This window comes from Bacillus rossius, chromosome 1, assembly GCF_032445375.1.
Source record: "Bacillus rossius redtenbacheri isolate Brsri chromosome 1, Brsri_v3, whole genome shotgun sequence".
Lineage (NCBI taxonomy): Eukaryota > Metazoa > Arthropoda > Insecta > Phasmatodea > Bacillidae > Bacillus > Bacillus rossius.
In genome coordinates this window covers 223,225,351-223,238,814 of record NC_086330.1, presented here as the reverse complement: position 1 = coordinate 223,238,814, position 13,464 = coordinate 223,225,351, and the positions used below count along the sequence as shown (strand labels likewise).

General features: G+C 41.7%; 1 protein-coding gene across 5 annotated transcripts in view; it reads right to left on the bottom strand.

Moving 5' to 3' along the window:
* Positions 1–13,464, bottom strand: part of LOC134527320 (guanylate kinase) — a 395,696-nt gene that overhangs the window by 36,797 nt on the left and 345,435 nt on the right. Inside the window, exon 6 of one of the 5 annotated variants that reach the window (XM_063359885.1) lies at positions 8,078–8,526. The exons of the other annotated variants lie outside the window; for them this stretch is intronic. Within the exon in view, the coding sequence (XP_063215955.1) occupies positions 8,453–8,526 (74 nt within the window). The 3' untranslated portion in view covers positions 8,078–8,452. Of the gene's footprint in view, positions 1–8,077; positions 8,527–13,464 lie in introns of those variants that run through there. 5 annotated transcript variants of the gene reach the window in all.

Here is a 13,464-nt window from a genome sequence, read left to right as displayed (position 1 = left end):
CGAACGGGAACCAGTGTGGCGCCATTGGTATTCTGAGCTCTGTCATTGTCGTGCATATTAACTGGTCTGCCGCCGCAAATACCTGAGGTTGGGACTCCAGGGCGCGGCTGATGGCGTCGACATGTTCCGCTGGGACGTTGTGCCGGAGGTCCTCCAGGCGGGTGACCGACTGAGGAGGGATAGGGGGGCTCTGATGTATGCCGTACACCGTCCAGCGCCCGCGGGTGCCGAAGTGCATTCGCCCGGCTCGCGCCTCCACAGCGGCGTCGGAACTCGTACAGCCAAGGCGCCCCTAGGATCAGCTTCTCTCGCAGGTCGGGAACCACTCAGGCCTCGATGCGACTAACATGTCCAACGATGTTCAGCGTTACCTGGATGGTGCCTCTTGCTGTCGTGGTGGCGTCCCGGGGGGGCCAGCTGCATTGCTCCCACGACACGCAGACGCAGCTGCTTCTTGTGCGCCGCCGTGGCGCGTACCAACCCCTGTTGCCGCATTGAGCCGTGCCCAGCATCCCGCGTCCTGTTCGTAATGTCCAGTGGCCACTCTAGTTGGGCCCTTAGCCCCTTCCCGGTCCCCGATTTACGTCTGTAAGTTGGATTATTAATGAATTGCCCGACTAATCCAGTGAGAGCGTTGGGGTTCAGGCCTACCCGGGCTGGAACCGGGAGCTGGGGAAATGGGGTTCAGGCAAACCGGAGGAGTTGGATGTCTGGTCAAAAATTAGGAAACGTCCGCTAATTGATTGCACACTGATTTATTTTGCAGCTAGTCTGACTTAGCCCTGACCGCACCTGTCCCGAAGTAACGGAATCACACGCTTCCCGCCACACGCGAAATGATTTTTCCTCCGATACTCTCCTTCATTGACAAAGATGAACGAGTACTAGAAATTGACGAAACTACGAGACGGACACATAAATGCGTGCGTGGCTGCGGAATTCGGAACTCGCGGAGCGCGGAGTCGTAGGTCCAAACTGCGTGACAACCAAGCGGTGACTGACTCGCCCCTCCCGTCTTGCGCTTGCCCTGCGCCGCGCGAGGGGCAGGAGGATGGGGGGGGGGGGGGGGGGACTCGGCGCGGAGAGACCGCGTTTTCGCTGCGAGCCAGGTGCGGCCCCTACAGAACTACACATAAACGCTATTGAACATATAATTATTATTTATGAAATATTTACAATATATACAAGAAATATGCGTCTTTGAGCGGTCCTTATAAGAGGCATTACGGTGCACGAGGGTGCGTCCCTAGTACATAGTATAGCACTGCAGCGCATCAACATCTAAAAAATTAAACTGATTGCCATAAATAAACATAAAATCATAGGTCATAGACATACAAAAGGTAATTGTGTGTCATTTCTCTATGTCCACCACACTGTCATATAGCGCTATCTATTTTTCTTTAACTTAACTCGCGGACAATATATCACCCTGTGTTCAGCCCGGGCAACACCGGGTAATGCAGCTAGTAATATACAAACTTTAATAGAACTGACCACCACAAAGGAGGACCAGTAGTTCAAAGGGAGGTAAATTTAGGCTAATGAATACCTCTTACCACTTTATGGTCGGATAGCTTGTAGCTACATCATTGAAGAAATGCGGAAATTAAAATTCTCAAGAATGGGCGAAGAAAGACAAAAAAAAACTAAAGAAAATAATTAAGAAATAAAATTTGTTTATCAAGTTTTTCAGGTGGCATTTTAATAACTAATATTCAACAGGTATTAAAAGGCACAAATCTTTTTCAATAATTTTACAGACTGGCCAGCTAACATAATTTCTTCAATTTAAAAGAATTGTATTTAAGTTAAATATACAACAGGAATACAATTTATAGAAACTTTATTATGAGTATTTTATATCTGTGGGTAGTAAAAGGAATCAATTATTGGATAAGAGGTAGTGGTAATGAACAAAAAAGGCCTAATTTGTTTTTACACTAAATACATACTTAATTGAAACTGCTACGTACAGTCACCACTCCCTTTTCCTTCTTATTTATTTTATGTATATTTTTCTACTTCAACATCTTTAGCTTTATTTAATTATGTTATAACTTATTTTGTTATTTAATTTGTTTAAGTTAGTTTTTATATTTATGGTTGCGATTTACCGGGTTCGTAAAGGATAGCCCAATTAAAGATTTTATTACACTACACAGTTTTATTGATGGCCTCTACTTATGTCACTTACAATTAATCTTCTAAAATAGCAAATAATCAATTGCATTTAAAAAAATGTTGCTTCCCCAGTCACTTGTTTTTTACACACCGCACACCTCGCTGGGCCGCACCTCTGGCGCAACTCTTGCCGTAGCACTCCTCGTGGACCTCCGTCGCTGCACTCCGCCACCGCGGTCGCACTTCCCTTCGCCGAGATCCCACTCGACACCTCACTCGGATCTTCGCTTAGAACTCCGCCGCGCCCGTGACACTATCGCCCGGAACTGATCTCTTCGTCCCGGGACTTCGCCGCTCTATCGCCCGGAAAATCTGCCACGGGAAAACTCCCGACTCCACTGAACTCCTGCCCTGGAACCTTCATCCAACGACTTCGCCACACTGCCGCACCCGCGGCACTATCGCCCCGGAAACTCCGCCGCGGGAAAGGTCCTGCCTGAACTCTGACTCAGCTCTCCACTGCTCTCGGAGGCCGGCGTCCCTGGTTTATGTATTACAGGCGCCACTTCTCGAATTCACCAGCGTGGTTGGGGCCAGTCGCGTCATTCCGCGCCGACCCGACAGCAGAAATATCTCGAAACACGTGTCGGCGGCTCGCGTAACTCCGCAGCTGTGAGGTGTCAGGTGTCTTAGCTATCAGCACCGCGTGGGAGCGGGGGAAGGAGTGGGCGGGGGGGGGGGGGGAAGCGACAATACTTATAATCTTCTAGGTGTGCGTGGCACGTTTCATGTTGTGGCGGCCGCCAGCCAGCTCTGCACCTGCACGTTTCGCAACCTTGCTCACGTTTGTAACATTATAGTAAATTTTGCTCGACGTCTCAGAAGTTGGCTGTGCCTTCATAATTTATTATTATTATTACTACTACGCGCGTCGGGAAATGAACAGTGTACTCGGGTGTAACAAGCTGTCAGGTTAGCTTGCACAACACGGTACCTACAATGAAAGTCACGTCAGCCGGCAGGACTGACCTTGGCGCGTAGCGCCTTTAACTAGGGTTGTGGGGGGGAGGGAGGGAGTATCTTGTCCAGCGGACACGTCTCTGTTGATAAGCCACGCGCGTGGGTGGGCAGCCAGCTGCCTCTCAGGCGCGCTCCAATGTAAACACAGAGACCAAAGTGCAGCAAAACTTATGATAATTTTAAAATTCAAGGGTCAATTTAGCTACTACGTGTATCAGCGGACAGTTCACAAATTACTTACTACAATAAGATTCTAAGTGACAAAAAAATATTAAAAAAATTTTTTTTTATTCAATTTTTTTTTTTAATTTTAATTTTAGGTATGACCTTTCAACTTAGGTATGCCTATAGACGTAACCACGCTCTGCTACCATTTTGTAATACCCCTAGTGTCTTAAGGAATAATTAAGTAATTAGATAAAAAGATTTGGAAACTCTGAATACTGGGGCCCCTCAATTGATAGCTATAAAAGTCAACAACAGAGGCGACACTAGGAGCAAACAAAGAAAATTTTGAGACTCCCTACGAACACTTGGGAGAAAAAGGATCGTTATTATATATTAAATAAATAAAAACAACTGTTACGTCTATAGACTTCCTTATTTTATTAATCATTGTTCTTTCTTTTTTTTATAGATTAAATTTTCCTTAATAACATCTGTTTTTCATTGATAAGTGATCTTATTTAAATTCCTCACAATTACAATTATTATATTATATTCTTTGAACTTATCTCCTATCGGGCCGGCCCTGAATGTTTAACAAAAATAACAATACTTAAGCACATTAATGAAATCAACATTGGTAACTTTAAGGGTTGTACATATAGTCCTTGCAAAACATAATATAAATTTCTTCTCCTCGACTTGCTTTTACTGTCCGCTGTCTTAACTGGGTTACACTATTTTTTTTTGTTGAGTTCGTGAATAGAATAATAGAATAATGCGGGTATCACCCGGGGCTGTAGGTAGACGGTGAGCGAGGTAGTTGGCCTAAAGGTGGTGGGGTCTGCTCAAGAACTGACTCCAGAGGTTCTGGCAGAGGATTTTGGCTGCCCCAAACTTGGAACCCTGTCTGAAACAGAAGTCCAAATTCCAAAGAATTAGACCTGTTTCCAGACAGTATGCTTAAATGGCGCAAAAGGCCAATAGAAGGAAAATTAAAGGGGGGGATGACGTCAAGACTTACCAAAACAGGGTGTTGGTCCTGGCGCTCAGGAGAGGGCGTCTCGTCTCCGAAAACTCGAACCACGATTCGCAGTAGCCACGGAAGTCATCATGATTAATTTAAAAAAAAATATAAAAAAAAATACTAAATTTCTCTAGGTACTTTCAACTAAACTACTGACTGGTTAATAATAATTTTAGATAGGGACTCCATCCCTCTAGTCTGAGCAGACTACATAATATACGATGCGATGATTCGCCGAAGATCGCAGATACAAACGGTACCAGTCAGTCAGGCGGCGCGCACCGAAGTAAGTTCAGAGCGGGATATCACCAGGATATCATAAGCGTGGGGTCTCTAGAGAATGGGAGGGGGGGTAGGCTCTGAGCCGAAAATGACCGAGTCCACCCGAAGGTGTCCGGCATAAAAAATTTAGATCTTACTGGAGTGACTGCGCGACTGAGGCGCTATCTTTTGGTGGCGAGAGGAAGTACTAATAAATTGACTTGTGACCGACGAGAGTGTCAAGCTAGGGGGTAATGGAGTAACCAGTGGTGCCACCTAGCGGCCTGAGACATAAGGAGGGGAGAGAGGTTGTCGTTACCTCCGCGCGAGCGCTGGTGTCGGCGCTGCCGACGCCCACAAGTGGCTTTAGTGACCACAGCCGTCACTAGATGTCGTTAAGGTGCAGAATCGTAACTGCGGCTGTCAAGCCTGAGATGGCCTTGACTCCGGTTAACGTCCCCGTGCGGTCGTCGCTCCTAGCCACACTTCTGAGAAGAAAGTGGTGGGTGAGCAGTAGGGGGATGGCTTCAAAAAACGCATGGTCTGTGGGACGCAAGGCCCACGGGATCCTCTTGTCGTGTCTTGCTGCTAGTGAACCTTATACCGATTCGTGACAGAGTTAACAGGGCTCAGCACTGCTTCACAAGCTGCTCTAGGCAAAAGAAGACCCGCGAAGAAATAACGTTACCGGCTCTGACGTGCCTGGAGGCGGGAGAAATATTAGCCAGAATGCTAGCCTAGCATGAGGCTGGGAAAGAAAATCAGCTCGCCTCTGAGAACATAGGCTGAGGGCCTGGACGTAAAGAAAATAAGATGAGAAAAAAAAATAATATTTCCAAAAATATTTAAGACTACAAAATTTTTAAATAAAACGTGCCTAAATCCCTAATACACGGCACATGGCAATGGATTTAAAAAAGACGCTCGAATAAACTAGAAGTTGTGAGATCAAAGGTTATTATTTAGGTTAAATCAGTATTTAAGTATTATTTGGTAAAATTGTATTCTTTTTCTAATGGAAGGCATATAAACATTAAAAATATTTACAGTATAACTCCGATTTTGCGAACACGGATTTAACGAAAACAGCGATTTAACGTTAAGGTTTTCAGGAACCATCAAAAAACACCCATTTATTAAAATAATAATATAGATTTCCAAAAAATGAAACTAAATTGTAATGGAATCTGATTAAAAACTACACTCTGTGGTGTCAGTAATAGAATGGAGGTACTATATATTAATATGTGCATTTGCTTTTGCATCATCTGTCCAAACACGAAAAAAGAAATGTTCAAGTTGCTTAAAAACTCCAGGCGCTGTAACTGAATTGCGTAGGTGCGTGCCATTGCACGCGCCTGGATAGATAGACTGTCCGCGACACATAACGTATTGAAGGGTTTCTTTGTCCGCATCCCCCTCACCCTTCTGTATCCCTGGCTTGACTCACCACGTTATCTTCCAATCACGCCTGCATAGTAACAGTACTAGCCAATAATCACACGTTTCCAAATATTCCCTTTCCCATCCTCCAGGTTTTTTCAACTTGTGACCACGTCACACCAATATGCCATTATCATTATTTTCTAGAGGTGTAAAAGTAACGAAAACAAGTGTACTCGTATGTATTCGTTACTATAACAATTAGTATGTACTCGTTAGTCGTTACTATCGTATCGTTACGTTACTCGTTTTTTTCTGATACCGCATAACATGCTATGTTATGTTACAGCTATGAATCGAGTTGTATAGCGTACGCGTACAGTATGACGTCGTGTAAATAATAATAAATAGAATATAAACAATAAACAATATTTGATAATTAACAGTTTTTGTTAACCAAGAAACAAATAAATCTCATCTAGAGCGGCTTTATTATATTATCTCTTTTAAGATAAGAACAAAAAAAATGTGAAAATACGCAATAATAAAAAACAAAAACATACATATTTCTAATTTGTAAAAAATAGGTACTTTCTTACGTTGTTTCTGTTCCAATCTCAAAGTTTGTCTACACACACAATACCTTTAATAAACAGTAAAAAACTTGGACGACAAATTTCCAAATTATACTTTACTTAATAAACAAACATAGTTCTTTGTAACGTTTGTTTTTAAATTCATCGAATAAGCGCGCGCATGCGTAAAACATACCAAAAATGTGAGTAACGAAATGCATTCGTGTGTAACATTTCATTACTCGGTACTGGATGGCGAACCCGTTATTCAGTACCGAATACATACGGTTTGCTACAGCTCTATTATTCTCAGTATATGTTATCTCTTTAAAGAAAGGACTCTACTACAGCTATGAACACGTGTGTGCTGGATCAGCATCTGTTATCACATCCCTTCTCTACGCTCCAGCACAGCACGGCACTGCCTCTTATCATATCTCACTTCCTTTATCTTTGTTTGCTGCTTTAAGTATTTACAGGAGGGAAAGGAGTGAGGAAAAGTATTGATTCACATTACGTCGTAGCAAACAGCCTGTGTAATGCGTATCAACTAACAACCATATAACTGCAGCGTATGCTAGAGCCAGCCACGGCAAGCGAGACCAGAGTGCCGTCCGCGTCGAGACTGATCTGTGGCGGGCAGCGAGGCTTCGGTGGCCGGGCACACAGCCAGTACAGCCTGGGCAGGCCTACCCGCGGCACTGACAAACCTTCCACAGCACGTATTCAGCTCTCCTAACTCCCTCGTTGTTAGAAGCATGCTAACTCCTCTTCTTGGTTTTAGACAATTTACTTGTGAGTGCTTAGGCCTATTTTTATTCAAATATCCTGCACTTTATTCCTCACCATCTTCTATTTGCTAGAGCGCGTCAACTGTATTCTGTGCCAGCGGCCATTCATTAAAATAACGACTGTAAGCTGGCTAAAATATCCTTTTTTTTTGTTTAAAATATTGTGTTTTTGAAAAAGAATTTACGGTTTATAAATTATTCACAATAAGCACCGCGAATGAAAGCAAGATAATATGGTATCACAACCATGTAAGTAGATGGCAGAAGGTAGCACAGGGTCATATGAAATTTTATCTACTTTATTTTCTTAACTAAATAAGTTAAGCGGATTATCCGTGATTTTTGGATTATCCGAGGTATGATTCCCGTCCATTAGCGCGGATAATCGGGAGTTAACTAATTGAAATAAAAGCGTTATTTTGCAACACAGACAATGAAACTCACAAAAAACATGGTTTTCCAATAATTTGGTGGAGGGGGGTCATTGAAAAATTGGTAAATCGGATTTAACGAAACATCGATTTAGAGTGAACATTTTTGGTAACCATAGCACTTCGTTAAATCGGGGCTTTACTATATTTACATGTGTGAGCTGTTACACATCAGTAATAACAGAGTGAACAGCAAATCTAAGCTCTGCTATCATTTTGTCACACTTCACTCTCTCTTGGTGACTTGTGTAACTGGTGGATCTTTTAGTTTCAAAAGGCAAAATAATGATTTCATCTAGATATAAGTACATCTGTGTTTATTTGACTTTTGATTACCTTCACATAGAATAATAAACTTGATAAATTGATTGACAAGTACATTAAAATTATTACATTATATTAACATGGATTTAAAATTACATTATCTAAAGAATGTTCTGGTCCGAATTAGAAAATTACCATTAATTATTGTGCATAATTAAAATAGAATGAGAAACAATACACAGGTTAAAATTGTTGCAATCCTATTAAAGTCCTGAAAGAAAAATTTCTGGTGTCATAATCTTTTCAACGTCATGATTTAATGTTTATACAGAAGGCATAAAAAAAGCTGAAGGACTGGAAGTTTAACATTTGCTGGCCGAAGTTGAGCTGCTAACAAGCTGTCAGGGCGCCTTAGTCATCCTGATTGCTGGAGGAAGGACTCGAGGGTGGTGGTCCTAGGTTTGCATCCGGCCCTTGGACCCTGTCTGTGAACAGATCCGAAACAAACATGTTCAGAACTGGTTCACAGACAGTTAGCAAAATAAGCAGAAAATGCCTACTAACAACTTGATGGTCGGGGAATAAAGGTTGTCAAAAAACTCACCATACAGGGAGATGGCTTCTAGCGTCAGCCAGGGTATGGAGCTCGTTAACATGCGGTTGTTTGCGGACGTTTCCATGATGCAAAAATAGAAAATATTATACAGTATTATAAACGAAACATGACTACTTCTACAAGGTACGCAGAATGACTAATTACTAAAATTGTGGGAATCACATCCCTTGCCTAGTTGATTACATCTTTAAACAACGACCGGAGTGAAGTCTTAATGCAACGATAAGGTGTAGTCTGTCTGCTGTTGCGACGCGAAGTAAGTTTGGGGCGGCAGCAACTCGTAATTAAAAGACAAATTTAATCATAAAAGAAAGGGGGGAGGCTTCGGCTTCCAGACCGAAAGGTGCAGAAGATTTCCGAGGGGCTTATCGAGAAATACTGACTTCGATATCTCGAAGTTGGTGGTACTGGCCGATTTCAGCACTACCTACTGAGGGGTGTCCAAAACAAGGAGAGATGGACTCACATGAGGCGACTGCTAAAGCATTGGGCTTATGGAAGGGACTAGAGCTGCGCTCTAGTGGCTTGGAAATGAACTACGGGGTACTGTTTGTTGTGTGAAATGCCAGGGGGGAGGCATTTAGCGGGCGTTCAAACACCCAGGGGTAATAATTAGCATCTATGCCACTAGAAGGCAGAGGCGGTAATTCCGAAGACTAGTGTCGAGACCTTAAGAAAGGCCGACCCTGGCCGGGGTTAGTGGTCGGTCAGTGCTCTGGGCAGCGTTCCCAGGAAAGCCTGGAGAAGGGGGGTGAAAACTGTGATGACAGTGGTCACGACACGAGGCTCTACTGAGCCCGGAGGCATGACTGGATATTGGTGAAAATGACTCGAGATCATGCCATGGAGTGCTCACGTCAGACGAGGTCTTAGAAACAGCCTGCTCTGATAGCGTGCAGGGCATAGCAGTTCTTGTCACGGCTTAAGGGAGAATTACAGGCAACGAACATGTGCCAAGACGGGGATAAGGGATAAGACAATAGCACTTGCTGGGTCATTAGATGGTAGGCAAAATTATATCTATGCTGGGAACGATTGGGGAGACAGGTCTGACAAAGATTAAATGGGAGTGTACAGAAGGCGGAAAAAGTATAAGTTCTTACAGCAAAAAAAAAAAATGATTGGCGACAGAATTTTTCAAAATACAAATTTAGAATTGTGCCAAAAATACTAATTGGTGGCACAGAGCAAAAAAACTAACTAATTTAACTTTATGTGTTGTGCGCTACTAGCGTGCAGGTGCAAAAGAAAGAAAGCGAGAAATGACGTTCTGTCAGTTTGTTGGGAGGCCTCAGTTGTGCAAGGTCATGGCCACTTGTGCGGTTAACGTGGCCCGCAAAAATGTGTCGGTAAGTGGGGTTTAAAGAGATTGATGTAGGGTGCGTGTGCTTTACACCTAAACGTGCTGGGCGCGAGAATATTTTTAAGAACGTTGGGAAGTGCTTCACAATTTTTCTACTCTTGTGTTTTGCACCTGTGCTCAGTGTGAATTTCGTCGTCGGAATTAAGCAGCTTGATGGATACCGAGAGACTTCGGTAGAATCTACGTGGGCCTATGCCCTTTTTCTTTTGGCATAATTTTGTGTAAGTAATTTCGTTCACACAAGGAATTTCAGAACCCGACTTCATGAAACTACAAGTAAGTGTAGCACCGCCCCTGTTTCTTATGAACTCGAGATGTTTGTTAATATAATTTCACGGCATCATCATTGGCTGTGATTTCTTTTAAGTGCAGTTTCGCTGTATTTTGCAGAAATGTATGGAGGCGTAAAATTGAAATTTGTCGAGACAGACCATTGAACCTAAAATTACTCTTCAAATTTTTGGTTTGACGTCGAACTCCTTGCATCTTAATTAAAGCTCATGTTCAGCCCTGTCCGCAACACGCCGCAGCCTTGTTCATGACGTCACTTCCGCTCCGTGCGTGTGGGTGTGGTGTCCTGGCGTTCGGGTCTTGAGTCCTGTGCAAGCCACCGTCGAGGCGAGACGCGGTCTTGAGACGCTCAATCATCTCTCTGTTCTCTTATTATTATTATTATTATTATTATTATTAATATTATTATTATTTCTGTTTCATGGTTTGTTCTTTTCGTTAATCATTAGTGTTTTTGTATCTGTCTTTGCGTCACAGGCAGCGAGCAAGTGACATGCAAACTATCGTTTTGTCAGTGTATTGTGTAGTGTTTTGTACCGGAAATTTTTAGTGCCCTGTACTATAAAGAACTAGCAGCAGCGCCTCTGAACTGTAAGTAGTCCTTGCGACTCCATCTCCCTGTCATCTTACTGGCCTTGACTGTACACATGTGGTTGGAGACATGCATAAAGGCATGACCACGGGCCATAACATGTGGACTACCTCAGGTAGCCTTCACTACACTGTTCTCCGGTGTGGGTGACGTCCGTCGGCTAGCTACATGGGTCGGATGGTCCATGTAGGAGGCTGCTGTTATCGAGAGAGCTGGCGCCGGGCAACACTAACATTAACACTACCAAGAGACGTCCGCCACGTCTCCACACTCCCTGTGGAGATGGGTCTGCGAAAGGTTAACAATTTTTAAAAAAAATTGAGATTACGTTTTAAAAACTAGCTTAAAAAGGGAGTGAACTTTAAATTAATAACTTTATGCTCACACACTTGTAAAATCAGTTTTTAATAGGCTTTACTTTTACGTTGCTGTTATAAACTAAATTTTAGATTCATTTTGTAAATCTTGGTACTGTTCTTTTCGATTTTAGATAATAGCCTACTATGGTTGCAGGTATAAAGATAAATAATTGGTTAATTTTGCATATGATCGCACGCGCAATATATTTTAAGTTGGTATATTTTTCCTTATATATTTTTAGCATTATTTATTTAAATGTATTTAATGTAAGGTATTCATTGCCATTTGTAAAGTGTGTTTTGTAATATGATTTAACTATGTATTTGGGTTGAGTTGTTATTAAATCTACGTAAACTTGATCTATTATTTATATCTATTCTACTATCACGACTCCTTAAGATTGTATTAGTATTCTGCTTTTCAAGGTTTATAATTCAATCAATAGATTGGAGATTGACTCACAACCTTTTGGTGTCCGAGCAGCTTTTGATGATGAAGCAGACTTCAACTACCCTCATTTTTACATGTTTTGAAGCCGCTGAAAATAACAGGGTTCTTACAGGAACTTACAATTAACTTTCAAAGACTCTACACTAATTTTTCAAGGACCACTATAAACAATAAATTACATTTGATACATCAAGTTTTTACTTGAATAAGTCAATTGAGGATGTTTTGGCAACATTTCTATTTCTGCTTTTGTATGTGTAGTATGTTAAGTATGTTTTCCCACTGAATTTAATCCCTACCTAAAAACCTACCTAGCATTCACACAATACCTTAGTGATTTTTATATTTGTCTAACTGCTCACATAACTGTCTATTTACTTCAGCAAGGGATGCTGATTTGTCTTTGGCTGTTCTTCGAAGGCTGTTGGACTTTGACACCTTGGTTAAACTACAAGTTACTTCCACCTGTTCAGAGAACCTATCAGCTGATTTTGTGAGTTCATATATATCTGCTTCAATACTTTGTTTCATCTGTAATACTTTTTCATTTTAAATTATGCTGTTCTGTTTCTTATTTGTGCCTTTTCTCTTCCAAAATGCTTTGCAATTTTTGGCGTGCACTTGCTGCTGAAGCAATCAGATTGTTTGTAATGTTTTTATTTGATACACCAACAGATGTATCATGCTGACAAATAATTCTCTGCAAAATTACTATACGGTCATGCATGTTTTCTACTTCAATTTGTCTGTTAACTGAGAAACCTCTCTCAACAGAGGCTTGTCCATGTGACAAAATCAGCAGCATTTTCATCACACACCATAATCCTGCGTAGTTGGAACTAGAGTTTGCACTACCAAAAAACAATGAATCCAAATGGTCAACTTCAGGTTTGATGTTTCGAAACTGTGACGACGAACCAAACTCCAGAATAAAATCATTGTAAGATGAAAGTAATGCATCGCAGTCTGTTTCTTCAACTCACCCAGCATCCACCAAAATTTTCAATACTAATGAAAACCGGGTAGTGCAAATTTTCTGGTCATTCATTTCTCTAGGGTCCAAACTACTGAGGTTCCTAACAACAGAATATTGTAAAGGAGACTTGTTCAACAACTTTTTCACAATTTCCAAGAGAAAATCACAACATGCCATTCGTAACTGTATAATGTCACGATCCTTGCTTACATTCTTGTGAACCAAATCTTTTACTTTATTTTCTGCAGCAAATCCTCAATTGACTTTGGTTGCTAGCAAATGGTTTTCTTTCTTTGTAACTTCAACTCTGATAATTTTGCCACAAGAATTTTTGTTCTTTATAACATCATTTCTGATGAACCTTTCCATTAGGCTTTGCAGCAATTTCAACATATCTTTCCCTAAAAATGGCAGAACTGGCTTATCAGTTTGATATGCTATCAAAAATGGTTCTACTTCTTTGGAAATTGACTGAAATACTAGCAGTTTTACAGGTGTGAGTGGGTCACCTGCCGCTTCTTTAATGGCCATGAAATATTTGGTTTTGGGGTTGGGAACATCCTTGTCTGTTTCTGACTTTACATACTTGAGCATATGAGGCCAAATTTCAATAGCACGAGCTGCAACTATCGAATTTTCTATCCACCTAACGGCACAACATTTTAAGGGAAAAAGACTACTAATGGTCACATTCACATAATCTTCCCTCCTAGCTGGAGAGTCCTTAAAATGATAATACAAACTTGACAAAATTCTCTCCACATCCCAGGTTGAT